This window comes from Lytechinus variegatus, chromosome 14 (genome assembly GCF_018143015.1).
Source record: "Lytechinus variegatus isolate NC3 chromosome 14, Lvar_3.0, whole genome shotgun sequence".
NCBI classification, from domain to species: Eukaryota; Metazoa; Echinodermata; class Echinoidea; order Temnopleuroida; family Toxopneustidae; genus Lytechinus; species Lytechinus variegatus.
This window is the reverse complement of record NC_054753.1, coordinates 13,378,356-13,394,215: the sequence shown is the minus strand read 5'-3', so window position 1 is coordinate 13,394,215 and position 15,860 is coordinate 13,378,356. Positions and strand designations below refer to the sequence as shown.

The 15,860-nt window shown below is 36.4% G+C and overlaps 1 protein-coding gene across 1 annotated transcript in view; it reads right to left on the bottom strand.

Moving 5' to 3' along the window:
• The window catches only part of LOC121428136 (caspase-3-like), a 28,208-nt gene extending 13,340 nt beyond the window's left edge, over positions 1 to 14,868 (bottom strand). Inside the window, exons 1-2 of the mRNA XM_041624729.1 lie at positions 14,764 to 14,868; positions 915 to 1,082 (exon numbers count right to left, since the gene is read on the bottom strand). Of these exons, the coding sequence (XP_041480663.1) occupies positions 915 to 1,046 (132 nt within the window). The 5' untranslated portion in view covers positions 1,047 to 1,082; positions 14,764 to 14,868. The remainder of the gene's footprint in view (positions 1 to 914; positions 1,083 to 14,763) is intronic.
• Between the last annotated feature and the right edge of the window lie 992 nt (positions 14,869 to 15,860).

The following is a 15,860-nucleotide window of genomic DNA, read 5'->3' as shown; positions in this document are numbered from 1 at the left end:
TGTCCATTGACCCAAAATGGCCTTTGACCATGATCATGTGACCTAAGACATGTGAAAAACAATCATCACTCTTATGTCGATGTTTCATGAACTAGATCTATATAAAACTTTATAAGTCATGATGCCAATTCAACAAATACTCCCAACAGGGCCAGAACTCACTGACCTTTAAGTGACCTTTGATCTTGGCCATGTTCCTAAAAAGCGCACAGGGTATTCAGGGATACATTGCTGCTCATATGTCAAAGTTTCATGAACTAGATCCATAAACTTTTCAAGTTATGACAATTCCACAAATACCCCCAACATTACTTAAGTTTGTTGACCCTAAGTGACCTTTGACGTTAATCATGTGACCTGAAACTCACACATGATATTCAGGGATACATGGTTGCTCTTATATCTTAAGTTTCATGAACTAGATCCACAAAATTTTAAAGTTATGATGACAATTCCTCAAATAACCCCAACATGGCCAAAGTTCATTGACCCTAAATGACCTTTGACCTTAATCATGTGACCTCAAACTAAGGCAGGGTGTTCAGTAATACTTGATTACCCTTTTATCCAAGTTTCATGAACTAGGTCCATATATTCTCTAATTTTATAATTATTTCGAAAACTTAACCTTGGTTAACATTATCCGCCGTCCGAAAAGTGGCACAGTCCAGTCTCGCTCTGCTATGCAGGTGAGACAAAAATTATGTGCAAGTAACTTTCTTAATTCACATCCAATTTTGATGAAATTTTCAGTGATATACTAGTTTGATTTTTTTGCTTCTCGTTCTGTTCAACTCAACGTTTTGCCAAGTACTTGCCCTTAAAATGCACGACATGCAGTTTCAAGACTGAGGTAGCCATTAACCCGGCTGTATAAAACACAATTATTATTGACTCAAACAATGAATTCATACCTCATATCGCTGAATGTGATGTTTTTCAAAGATATCCCGGGCAAGCAGGGCAACTGACACACTTTTGAAGTCCATATCACTTGACAGCACCACCATGTTCCGCTTGATGGTCTTCCTGTCTGCCGGCTCCATTTTGACTCTTCAAACTTTGACTTCTTCTGATGAAATCTGCAGGAAAATAAAAATTTGGGTGAAATTGGGTCAGTCGGCATGAAATCAACTGATAGTGTCAAACCAACCTCTTTAAATTTCTTGTAAATCTCACACCAAATGATGATAATGAACAGTTCTTGTATAATGCAAAACAAAATATGATTATAACATCTCTATGCACTTCCAAAAGAATTGGAAATTATTGCCCCAGCTTTAGGTTGACAGTAATAATTACATGTAGGGGAGACCAGGGTTAGTTGGAACATGGGGTAAGTTGAAACATTGTAATTTCCTTTAAAGCCTGTAAAATAAATTTATGCAATACTGCCCTCAATTTATTGCTATTAATAATACAACAGTGTTGAATTATTATTATTTTACAATGTTTCAACTTACCCCATGTTCCAACTAACCCCGGTCTCCCCTACAGCGCACACGGGAATTAAACAGGAAGTTCACCCTGACAAAAAGTTTATTGTAAAAATAGCAGAAAAATAATGCTGAAGGTTTGAGAAGAATCCATCCACGAATAAAATAGTAGAATTTTAATCATTTGATTTGTGACGTCAAATGCGGGCAGCCTTCCTACATCTCGTATGGCAAAAACTCATTGAAAAGCCATATTCTCAGAAAATTTACTGTAACTTCAGAATATCAATAGAAAAATAATTTCACACTCATTCCTAAAAAGAAAACAAAAATAAGTCATCACAAATCATTAAAAAATTGAAATTTATGTATTTTTATAATACGTAACATATGGGGCAGCTGCTCGTTTATGACATCACAAAATCCAAAACTTAAAATTCTAATAACTTTCTTAATCTTTGATGGATTTTCTTCAAACCTTTATAGGCCTATTTTGTATTATTTTTCTGCTATTTTTACAACAAGCTTTTCTTGAGGGTAAACGTCCCCCTTTATTCCTACCAGGGGGCCGTTTCATAAAGCTGTCGCTCTTAAAGCCGCTCTCAAACATATGAACAGCTTTATAAAACACCCACCAGAACCCAATTGCATGTAACTTTGCAATCCAATGGTGTGAAATCCTTGATTTTGACCGGCTGCTGATCATTGTTACCAACTTACCATGGTAGTTACCATTCAATGGTAAAGTTACCATCACAGTAACTCTTATGCAATGGGCCCCTTGTATTCATTTAATTCGCCTGTGTGGAGTTCAGCACAAAGTGAATAAATTATGCCAAGGCTGGGATTTGAACCTACAGGTAACCCTCTGTTTCAATGTCAGGAGACTAAATCCACTGAGCCACAATGCTCCACAAATATTGATCTATTGCTATAAATTTCTAATTGATCCTAAACCTATCTAGATAACATAATAATGATTTTTTTTGGTAGTTTTCCCTGAAATCCTCAACCAGGAAGCATTACTCAGGGCCGAATTCTGTTCTTTGAATTTCCATTTCTACTCTCTTTCCTTCACTTCCCTTATATTTTCCTTGTATACCTTTCGATTGTCCTTGTCCTTTATTCAATTTAGAAATGAAAATACAAAGGTCTTTTATTCAAAATGTTCAAAAACTTTGTTAGTAAAAGAATATCAATTTACAATTTCCATAACTATTCTAAAAACAAATTCATACTATACATGTAGAGATTTGTGTAATATAAAAGATTTTAGGTTGCTTGGTGGTGGAACTTTGGTGGTAGTATTTAACTTTTTTCTGATCTATTATAAAGGAAGTGTGACTAAGCCCTGTGTAACACTTCCTGGGGGCCGTTTCATAAAGCTGTTCGTAAGATAAGAACGACTTTAAGAACTGGTAAACCTTTCTTACGCGCTAAACCATCGCCAATGAATATACCATTTACCACAAGAAAGGATCCCCAGTTGTTCTTAAAGTCGCTCTTAACTTACGAACAGCTTTATGAAACACCCCCCAGGGCCCCGTCTTACAAAGAGTTACGATTGATCCGATCAATCGTAACTCTATGGAAATCCATCAGTGACATAATTTTTCCTAGAAAAAATTTGCACCATGTCCTCTGTATGCAAAGAGAAGCGCAGTGAATTTTCAAGAAAACAATGAATGAAAGAATATACACCATCGCTAAAAAATATTTTGAATTAACATGCATAATAGATGTTGACGTTGCTGGCCGTCCATAGTTGCCATTGATTGGATAAATCGTAACTCTTTGTAAGACAGGAACCTGATGGACTTCAGGGAAAACTACTACAAGGTACATTGCCAAACCCTAAGCCAAACCAAAGTTGGGAGGATGGCAAGTCTGCCGAACGTCCAAACCAAACCCAAACATAACGCTTGACTTGCAGCACTATCAAAAGCTTTGGTCTCTGTTTGTTCATGAACTAAAATAAAATTGCCCAAATGTTAAATTTCAGATAACTCATGCAATATTTGTAGCATTTCTTGTAAAATTACAGTGTGTACACATGTAGAATAAATAGGTGAGTAGGCATGGGGCACTAATATATCTCAAAATGATAGACTGCATATTTTTTTAACAAATTCTTAATTTTTGGCTTTAATTTGGATGAGATTTTTGGCGCAATATAATAAACAGCACTGTACTGTACTAATATGAAGCTTTTGTAGAATGTGAGAGAAAGTCATTATTTTAGGTGCAGACATAGAGCCCGTATCCATTACTGATTACGGTACTACCATCTGCGATAGTGGGAATGACAGACAACAAATGTCAGAAATTAATAAATTAACCCTCAGGGACCCACCTCTGAAAACTGTGGACAAGTTCTTTATCCCCCAACCACGGAATTAGCTCCAATCTTTAATACTACACCTGTTTCATGAAAAGCTTCCCAAAGTGATACTATCGTGAGAATTCAGCAGACAAAACGTAGCCTTTATTACAAAATAGCCTAATTTTCAAAAGAAAACCCGTAATAAAACTGCAATTATGGTGGTGAATTGGGAAATATAAAATTAATATTTAAGCAAGGTATGCAACTATGCATCATACATACCTAAACATGAAGGCTAGAGCATGCCATTGCTGAGAAAACAAAATTATGGATTGATTTCATGACACAAAAATCACAGATGCTGAGAAAGGTACCACAGGATATCATATTTTCATTGTTTACTGAAGTTAACCATAAAGAATTACATAATAAGTCTGTAAAATGACTATAGCGATACCAATTTTTATGATTCCAAACATCAAAGTAGTGTAACATAAATTGTTTTAAGTTATACATTATTTTTAATTATTTTACTATTTCGAAATAAGCGTTTTTGTGGCTTTTTTACCGATTCACAGTTTTTATAGTTTCTGTGCATTACAATATTGAATGATCTAGCCCACTTGTTTTGCAATGTAATTTCAACTTCTATGATTTGATTATGTAAGATAATTAGTTTTCAAATTTTGAGGCACTTTTTACAAGTTAACTAATCTGTCTGAAATACGAAGATTTTTTTTTGGAAAAAATGACACCTAAATATTTTTAAGCTCCTGATGACAAAGCAATGTGATGAAGGGGCATGCATGACATACATATTTGTTTGATATCAAAATTTGTCCTGATATTTTATAAGACACAGTGAATTTTATGATGTTTGGCAAGTGTCAACTTTTCTTTGAATTTCCCGGGTGTATGTGTATTTAAACTTCTGGCCTGAACTACATGTATAATCTATCCACATTGTGCTCTACTATACATGTATATGGTCATTACAAAAGAACTTATGACAGTTTCGGAGGTGTCATAATAAGTGATATAAGTCTATTCAAACCTATTAGGTGATAAAATACAAATATTTAGTTCAAAGGTTGGCAAAAAGAATAGAACATGAAAGGTTTTGGACCCCATAAAAGCAGCTTGCGAAGGGGGCCCCCTTAATAATGTTGTAAGTTAGAGCAATAACGGGATCGGAGTTCGGTTCGGAAGTTTTGCTCCTAAAATCGAAATCGGTTCGGGTATCTGATCGGAAGATATTCAAAAACAAAAAAAATACATTAAAATTTGTATGTGGCCGGCACGTTGACAAATGCTGCAAGCTACACTGATGACAGAATTTGTATTGATCTCCGACAAAAGCGGGGGAAGAAGATGATGATTTGTTTTAATCCCTGACATAATCGGAGGAAGGAAAAGAAGATAATGACGTTGCAGCGCGCGAAACTTCCGCCGATCAACGATAGGCCTCTTCTCTACAACATCGTGGTGATGGCGGAGTCCGTCTGAACTTTTAGAGGTCGCATTACTTACCGAAAAGGACGCACTTCTACCCGAAGTTGTTTCCAATGATATTCACCTTCTCAACAACATCGTAGTGATGGTGGAGGTAATCGTAAAATCTTAGAGGCAGCATGACTTCCCGAAAAAGTTTCACTATTATCCAAAGTTGTTTACGATGATTTTCACCTTCTCTACATCGTAGTGATTGCGGAGGTAATCCTAAACTCTTAGAGGACGCATAGTAAGATAGTCGTAAATATTACCGCGCATGTCAGCGTGTTCAACTAAATCTTATTTGCCTCCGCTTAAGATCAAAATATATCATCGCCTTCTTGTTGTTTTCCTTCTTCCTCCATTTTTTTTTGAGATCAAAACAAATTATCACCAATTATCATCATCATCTTTTTGTTCTTCCCCGATTATGTTGGAGATCAAAACAAATCATCATCTTCTCCTTCACCTCCCTTTCCGCTAATTCCGGAGATAAAAACGAATCATGATTTTTTTCTCCTTTATCTTCTTTTCCTTCCACCGCTTTTGTCCGAGATCAAAACAAATCACCAGCGTATTTTGACGTCAAACATGTCGCCACATATTTTTTTTTTGTCTTGTTATATTTTGGTTTTTCTGACCCGATTTTTTCGGATTTTTTTCACTTGTCAAAAATCGGAGTTCGGAAAAATGTAGAAAAAAGAGGAAAATTGGATTGGATCAGGAATTGGAATAAAAATTGGTTACAACATCAGGCTACCCCTTAATATAACAACGTAATAAAACAAAGAAGGATATATCATTTTGATAATAGAGCTTTTTCTCTTTATAAATGGATTTCAGAAGAACAGGAGTAATCCACAGCATCTTACATTTATTCTTACCACTCAATTTAATCAAAAGGGAAATGTATATTATATAACTTTGAAAAAATGTCACGAAACTATACAAGGAAACATTGGCATCAAATGAATTATATAAACTAGACCAATCTATTTCAAGAAGATCTTATATGTCTGAAGTTATCAATTCTTTCTTGAAGGTCAAGTCCACCCCAGAAAAGGGTTGATTTGAATGAAGAATACCGGTAATCAAACTAGCATAATGCTGAAAATTTCATCGAAATTGGATGTGAAATAAGAAAGTTATATTTTAAATTTTCACTTATTTTTCACAAGACATTAATATGCACAATCCAGTGATGTGTAAATGAGACAGTTATGATGTCCTTTACTCACTATATCTTTCCTTTTTTTTTCGCAAATTATATATTTCATTTTTTACAGATTTGACGGTAAGGACCACCTTGACTGAACCATATAGTATAGCTAATACCACAAGTTCAGGGAGGAATTAATCGTTGTTTCACTTGACAATAAGAAAATTAGGATATTTCCTTTTGCATGTAATAAAATACAAAAGAAAAAGTGAGTGGATGACGTCATTAGTCTCCTTATTTGCTTTTGATGAAGTTTTCACTGTTATGCTTGTTGGAGTTTTCTCTAGTAGCAAAGTGGGCTCCGTGAAACAATTAGCAGACAAGTAGCCCACTACAGTAACTCTGAGTAGTCAAGAAATTAGACTTAATGGCCCCTATTCTGAACTTGAATTTAGCTTAAACTCAGGTTTAAAGTTAACTATGGAGAGCCAACTGGAGCACAATTTCCAGACAGTACACATTAAATTTATAAACTCATATGACTCCAAACTTTGTTCAGAATTGTCCAGGAATAATAACTAAGGTTTTTTTCTTCATTAAGAAAGCAAAAGGAAACGGAATAATAAACATACAGAATATACAACATAAACAGAATTTTTATTTTTAGGCTCCCTATAATTTTAGCATAGAGTTAGACTGTGGTCTAAGTTAAACCTGGGGAGCGTTTCATCAATATTTTCATCCGACAAGTTGTCAGATCTGACATCTTTCCATGATTTTGATTGGCTGAGAGGCACTGTTCCTATGGTAACTGTCGGATAAAATGGGACTTGTCGGATAAAACGTCTGACAAGTCCTTTCATGAAACGCCCCCAACTTCAGAATATGGGCATATGGTGTCAAGAAACAGGCCCATCCCTGTCACATATCACTCACGTCTCAAGGAAAAAGTGAACTAATGTTGGACTTCACTAGACTCCATCACAAACAAAATCAAATAAATCACAAGCATTCCAATCACAGAAAAGTACAGGCATAACAATTAAAGTAGACAGCCAAATCAGCAACGGATTGTGGGACACTGCCTTATCAAGGTAGTGCAAAAGTGGAAAGCCCACATCAAATGAAACCAATCCTCCTGTTGCCTCTGCAACAGGAAGATATGCGCCTTGTAGCTTGGCAAAGAACATAGAGAACAAGATGTTGACGTAAACATTGGCACTTTTTTTCCGTCTTCTCAAAATATTTTTTCTCGTTTTTTTATGAATTGTTATCTAAAAATGAAATCTACATCGTATTAATATCGTAAACGAAGTTGTATCCCATCATTTAGGGCTAGATCTTTTAGAAGGAAAGCGGCTGCATGATCACGAGTGTACAAGAATTTTTTTTTAATGTTAAAAAACTTGGCCAAACCGTGGTTTCAGGAACCACTCGTCGATTTGTATACGCGCACTTGTGTACAAAGTGTATGGAGGTGGAAATAGGGAGCCGTGCATGTGACTGAATAAAGCGCTGCTGTGAACTGTGATTCCCAACATCACGATAATGCAAAAAACTCCTTGAAACAGACGGCTGTCTAATTTTTTGACAACATTAAACAATTATAGTACAGGTATGATGCAAAAGCGCCCTCTAGGTGCATTCTGAATGAGGCATTGAGTGTGCTGGCTAGAATTGCAGGGTGACTGTGGGGGCAATGCTTTGTATTGTGTTTGCATGTGCAAGGAAAAGTTATTCCCTATGGCATCATTGTTTTTACGTAGTTGAATGTTTATGGCAACTGTGTAGACTTGAAAAAAAATCTCACATGTTGATCTTGCGACTCTGTGTGCTACTGAAACTTTGGCCTTGCTTTCAACCTCTTGCTATTCACATATACAGGTTTCATCCCACTCTAAAAGGTATTCATCCCGATAGAGCAACATTTTAACTATATTGTGGTGAAATTTGAATGAAATCTACTGACGCTAAGTGTGTTTTTTATGTCCCTGTTTTGGCGGCGTCTGTTATTTTGGGGTGTTATTGGGCACTTCCATATGTTAATGTATGCTCATTGTTTTTTTTACGAGTGTGGTCCCAATTAAGATCACAACTTTTGGCTTGAAAAACAAAGCCAAAGGACATTAAAACTACAATAACTTTCTTATTTCTGGGGCTATTGAGATATATGAGGTGTAAAATTAAAGGTCTTGATGAGCTCTAAATGATGCCATGAAGAAACACCTTATTTCTGAGATCTAGGCCTAATTTTTTTTAAAACATACCTACATAGTTGAGCTCCTCCAAGGCTCCATGTCCGTGATGTCCTCACAATTAATCTGATTCTGAAAATGATCCATAGTCTCATAGACTAGTCTCTAGTCTTATAGGTCCATAACATAAGGTATAGTATGAATCATGCTGCATTGAATTCTAACAAGTATCAGATGAATAGCAGAAATATGAACAGCCACCGCCCCAACAGTGTCCAAACTATAAAAGTCATTTCATTGAAGGCGCGTCCCGGGGGGCCACTTCCATTCACGAGTGGATACCATGCGCGACCATGGGGTCTCGAAAAGCACCCTAAACACGTAATTTCCATATTCTGAAAATGCACCCCTTAACAAGTATTGGCGTGTGAAACCCTACCCTTAACAAGTATTGGAAACATAACGACACTCTTGGCAAATATTCCCTGAAATGAACCCCAAAACAAGTACAGGAATGTTTTATTGTTACGGGTCCTTCGGTCGTCGGCTTTACCTTATTTGGTTTAGTACGACCTCACCTTCTACACCTCGCGCAAATAGGACTCTAAACACGTAGTATTGGGGCAAAAGGACATCCTTTATTAGGCAGGACAACAAGAATTTCAAAATGTGTTTGTTGTCCCCAAGAATGATATCAAAAAATTTCTTAATATCTAATTTGTCATGTGAAACCACTTAAAACTTACGTAAAATTCATTTAAACTGCAAAAAAGAGCAATTTCATAGCACCAACATGGGTCGAAAAAGTCATAGACATCGCGGGTCCCTGTTAATGCACTGTCCTTACTATCGATAGTTTAAACGATCACGATGTGCTCGCTAAATGCGCGCGCCCGTCGGCGTCTGCTAGCCGTCCTCTGCTGTGACTCTCAAATAGCCCCGCATGTGCGATTTTTAGTCAGATCGTCCCATATGCTGTTTTTCATGTTAGTACATAGATGCGTGCGCGTTTTTTGCGGACGCAGATCATGTACCCATCTCCGTCGTCTGCTACGGCTCTCTATATCAGTCCCAACTTGTGAAATGTGTTTTCTGGTGTATTTTCATTTGGTCTACATGCAGTTTGCCCACTTGTCATTTGGTCTAATGCCAAATGGGCTAAACCCATTTGGTATACTAAATTGCCATTTAGTCTACACTTGGTCTAATTCTCATTTAGTGAAATGTCCAGTTGGTCTAATTTCAGCATAACCTACATTATTATATATTTTTTTACTTTGTCAAATACTGGTACATAAAATTGGCTTCATATCATGCAGTTCCACATTGTTAAATATGTATATTCATTTGGTTCACATGCAATTTGCCCACTTCTCATTTAGTCTAATGCCGAATGGGATAAACCCATTTGGTCTACACTTGGTCTAATTCTCATTTTGTGAAATGTCCAGTTGGTCTAATTTCAGCACAACCTAGGCTACTTAATTATATTTTTTAAACTTATATACATATATTTTAGTCTTTATACATATACCAAATGGGCTTGACCCATTTGGTTTAAAAAAAATTATAATTGCTATTTGGTCTACACTTTGTCTAATTTACATTTGGTCTACACTACACTTGATCTTATTTTGAGTCCAGTCCAGGGTCTAATTTCAACATGACCTACATCATTATGATTTTATACTTTGTGAAATATATATTTTTTTCTTTATATAATTTCATTTCACCTTATAGTTTTAGCATTGGTTTCCAAATAAATAATACTTGAACAGTGGCATAATCATGATAATGGAGCCAAAAGTTTTGAAAGGTGTATCGGGTAAATTTATAAAGTTGTAAGCAGAAGCAAACAACAAAAAAATGTTGAAGCGGGGGGGGGGCGGTGTTAATTAATTTCCTTTTATTTTCCAATGCCAGATCAATCTTTGTTTTTGCTTGCTAAATTTTTTAAAAATGATATGTTCTGTTCTCTCTACAATTTTTACTAATGATCCTTTTTTTACTTATTTTTTTCAGACACATTCGCACCCGAACCGACTCTACAAGGGAAGAGAAGGAATTATTGAACCCCTTGAGAATATACAGGTCAAGGGCTGTAATAGTATACAGGGGCACTTCCTGGGAGTTTAATTTCATTTTAATTATGTGTTTTCAGGATTTTTTTTAAGGATATCTAACATTGCAGTGAAAATTATTGCCCCTGCTGATAGTTTTTCAGCTGTGCATGCCTCTCCTTAATTTCAGTGAATAAGGTGTGGCACTGCCCTCTATGATTCATTTTGAATTTTAATGGGCTCCAAAATGCAGTAATCTATAAATGATAGCATAATCTTATTTTGATAAAGCATTTTACTTAAGGGGGGGGTGAATTTGACTACTAAACCAGCCCCCCCCCCATGTCAAGGATTAAATTTTTGGAAAAAAAGCATATATAAAATAGATATAGTTATTGCATATCAGAATATTATTTTTTCTTGATGTTTTCTCAATAACTCTTAGCTGTTATTGATGAATTCTTTCTTGAAACAAAAATAAGCAATTTATCCAAACATGTCAGTTTCATTTTGTAGACATATGCATTGAATTTACCAATTCAGAATATAAGGTATGCAATCTTTCATAAATGTTGATTTTTATCACTGATGGATCTGGGGGAGGGCACATCTAGCTCAACCCCCCCCCCCCCCCTTTGAGAGCTACAGTCAAGATGTAATGAAAATATGCAATTTTCATCAAAGAATGCCCCCCCCCCGTTAGGCCCTTTTTTGCTTGACAAATTTTCATCCTGAAAATGTGCCCCCCCCCCCCCCCCCCCGGATAAATCCTGGATCCATCACCCCTGGTTTTGATTAAGTTTACATGTATTTTCATTTTGAAAAAAAAAATTCTTAGAGATTTATAAACAGCATGATTTACACTGAGCATTTCATACACTTTGTGCAGAAGAAATATTATCTTGAGAAATTTGGTTATTAAATTATGGAAGATATCTTTTGGAAATGAAATTACTTTATTGCAGTTATGTCTTACATTGTATTGTCATTTTACTTGATAGAAATTCATTGTTTTTTATAACCATGACAGTGTTATAAATTCATATTTGCTAAATTGTAATAATCATTTTGATGTTCCTTCATCTTCATGAAAGTATGAATTCTAGTCATCTGCTTCAGTCTGCCCAATGAAATGGTTACAAAGGGCCTAAGCATCCCTTGTCATTTTTCAATAATTAGTTAAGTCAGTAGTCAAGTAAGGGGTCAGACAGTTTGGCTGTATTATATTTGTTTAATTGTCTTACTAGTGTCAATTTACTAAACTTTTTCTGCTTGTGATTGAACCACCAAATTGCCAGATAGTACCATTTTGTTGGGCAGACATTAATATTGACTAGAGGACTTACTTTCCAAACCAACCTAAAGATAATGTATTACAGGGGTATATTGCCTCCATTCCATTGTTGGGATGTATGCTATGGGCTGGGTAATATCATCTAACTTGTCCTGGAATAATCATTCTCTATAACAAGTTCACAGACAAACGGAGATTCCACTTCAGCAACTCTCAGTTGAACATCAACATTCCTGGCATTGGTGGGGGAAGCCAAAAATTTTAGGGGGAACCGCCAAAATCTTTTGACCCCCCCCCCCAAAAAAAAAAGATAGTGACCAAATAATATCTTGGGGGGGGGGACACAGGAAACAAAATTGAAAATTGACAAGCCAAAAAAAATTAAAAAATAAGGTTATCAACAAAAAATTGAGGGGATGGAATCGTCCCCTCCCCACCTCAAATTTAGGGGGATACTTCTCCCCCCCCCCCCACTTCCGCCGCCTATGATTCCTGGTGCTTGGAGATCTGCGAAAGGCATGCTATAACATCCACTTAAGTTCCATTTCCTTTCATGTTTTTTCCTCTTCTTAGTGAGCATCTCCAAGTGTTCATATTTTTTCAGTGTCCTTTTTTAGATTTATCAAACTCAAGTTTTATTACCTGATAAAATTCTATCCCAAGAATTGAACACTTTTTATAACTGAAAATATATAATAAAAGGCAAAATAATAATTATGAGAAAAATAATAAAGAAAAACAGTTACTCAATTCAAATTCACTCAAAACCATACACTAATGTACTCTCCTCAAAAATCAGTTCTCACTTTTAGGTATTGATCATTCATTCAGTCAATAAAATAATAAAAACAGAGACAGGAGGTCCTCCTCAAAATAAACACAAACACAGTGTCTCACATACACACTACACATTAAGAGTAAAATCAGTTTGTATCTTTCGTGGGATTTGTTTTAATTTATGTAAATCTGGATTCTTCTTGTTAGTAGGGCCTTAGGTCACTCTGACTTGAACTTAAAACTTCCAATCTCAAGAAGGCAAGATATCTCAGTTGTAGATAGTCATTGTCAAGATGTTTAGGAGTTCAATCTGGTAATGAGGTTATTCATGATGGCATCTGATATTCTGGCAGAAAGAATGAGAAATAAAAAAGTGCATAAATACAATTATTTATTTTTTCAATGCAAATTAAATTAACGAGTCATTCAAGATAGTGTGTATTTTTTAGAGGGGGGGGGGGGGTGATGGCATATTTTAGTCCAAATTATTTTTATCTTCATTTTTTTCCACTTTGTATTACCATTTATTGCAATAAATTGCAATAAACATATTAATAAATGAGTTTTAATCTAGTTGGCAAAAGAAAAACCAGTGGCGGCGGCAGTGCAAAGAAAATGCCAGTAAAAGGCAGTAAAGCACTGTGTCTGAGTGACTGACACCACGGCACTGACAGTGAGGTGAATGTACTTCATTTTCCAGTGCATGCACATTATTGCCCCATCATATTCACTCGTTTTCAGAAAATATTTAGTTATTCCTCATATGACCATGATTATCTCCTTCATGTCATTACTCTGGTGTTTATTCATGATTTTAAATTCAGGAAATCATTTAGCAAACAAAGAAAACAAAGCATTTCTTGACTGTGATTCCGTGTGATTCAAGTTCTATTTCATTTCTGTGTATCACACGTACGCACGTAAGTGACGTAATCTTGATCTCTAATCTGCTAATTGTTATGTTAATTAATCATCCCGTGCGCGCGATTAAAATGGCTCGAAATTCGACCAAATTCAAGGGCAGCTCAGCTTGTAAACCTCATTGAGAAGGGCTTCCACAGCCCTTGCGATTCTCCGCGCTGCAATTTAACTGCAAGACACAGAAAGGAAATCAATTCAAGTTTCACAATCAACGGAAAATCCAGAACCCTTCGAGACCCATTTTGCAAGAAATACAACTAAATAAGGTAAGAATTGAGAGCAACTCACGACACTTTTGACTTACCGACACTTTCATGGTTATTTTTGGAAGATTTCATGGAATTTGGGGCACGAAAATGACTTCGGTAGCTCGCGAAAGTCCTATGCATTACGATGACATATTTTTCATCGCACGGGAGGACAATCACAAAGAGAAAATATCATATTCATCCGCGCTGACAGGGGCTTAATTTTGACGATATCGCATCGCTATGCGATTTCACTCATTGACAAGCGGACGAAACTTACGTACAAATTTTGAGCACTTCCGCGACAGCGCCATCTAGTGACTACGGCCGTGCCTACCTTTATAAAATATTGTAATTTTGTTTTATCATCCCCGCAAATTCGACCCTAAACACGTAATTTTCCTAGCGAAATAGATACCCTTTTTTCAATATTTTTGTGTTTTTGACACCCTTATCACGTTACGTACGTAACGTGCCCTATCGTGAAAAGGACATCCTTTTTACGTGTTTTTTTGGTCGCGCATGGTATCCACTCGTCAATGTAAGTGGCCCCCCCCGGGAGGCGCGTGCGATGCTTATACACCCATGTCCTTACCAAGATACCATAATTCCGTGATAGAATAATTCGAATTGCACAATAGCTAAAAAACGGGCGTAACACACAGGTTGGGCGCGGTACAAATCTACTCACCTCACAATGGAACTCCGTCAACTCAAGTCAGACTCAGAGCGACTCCTCTCCTTTTCGTTTCGACATATTTAAACAAATAGCTTACCGTTAATAATTCAATGACAGTACAATAATGACACTTGTTCCTAAAAACAAATAAGAAGAACGACATAATACCGTATTACTTACAAATTCGGAGACCTTTCTTTCAGACCTCAGTTCAGTGTGAGGAGTAAGAAAATGCCGCCTCACGGTATGTCATCGCTCGGGATTTCCCCGGCTAGCTGGCTGCGCGTTGCGTTGTCAGATAAGATTTTCTTGGAATGATAAAAGATTTCACAATCCCCGCAACTATCTGAATGAGGCGAGATAAATATCTTAACTTGTCAAAGCAAAACAATAAGAAATAAATAAAACAACATTTACATTAGCCTAATTTATAACAATTCGCATTGCGAGCGATTTATTTTTAAAATTTTACCTGTAGCCCGAGGCGGCCTATATCTGTATGAAAATCTGACAAATTTTGACATACTCGACAGCAAATGGAATTCCCCTTATCCTTCCCTTCAATCCGGGCCTTCAATATACCTTTCCTTTGTCCACCGCCTTCCTGTTGTACCTCATTCTTTCTCCATGTGTTGAGCCCTCCCCCCCCCCCCCCCCCCGACCCGGCCCTCACGCCTCATTTGCTTGATTCAAGTTTGGACCATTCCATTAAAAATATCATGTTTTAGTACTCTCACTTCTTGCAATATTCTTATGAGAAACGTAATTGTCATGATGTACTACGTACTATGTGAACATAACATTGGGTATAAAAGAAATCTACCTCTCCTCATTTTTTTCTGTATATTTTTTTTCTCAGAAATTATCATTGTGGACCCAGTCCCTTTTGCAAGCAAACTGACATGAATCCGCTGCTCTTTCGAATAAAAAAAAGTTATTGTACTTTGCCTCTTTTATTCACATTTTAATCTAAATTTCACATTTTCTTTGGCATCATCACAGCGACAAAAAATCTATATGTTTTTAGAAAGAAAGCCATAGAATTTATGAAACATTGACCTAACCCCCCCCCCTCCAGTTGACAAATGAGCTCTTCAGACTAGTTCAGTGGTTGCAAAAGGGGATACACAGCAAGGCTGTGGTGTTATACGTAGAGGACCACACCAGACACCAGTGTTAATTAGTTTTACACCTATAGGTGTTATTGTAACACCTTTTGTCTTTACATTTACACTCTTTGGTGTTATGTTTAATCTCTAGGGTGTAATTTGAACACC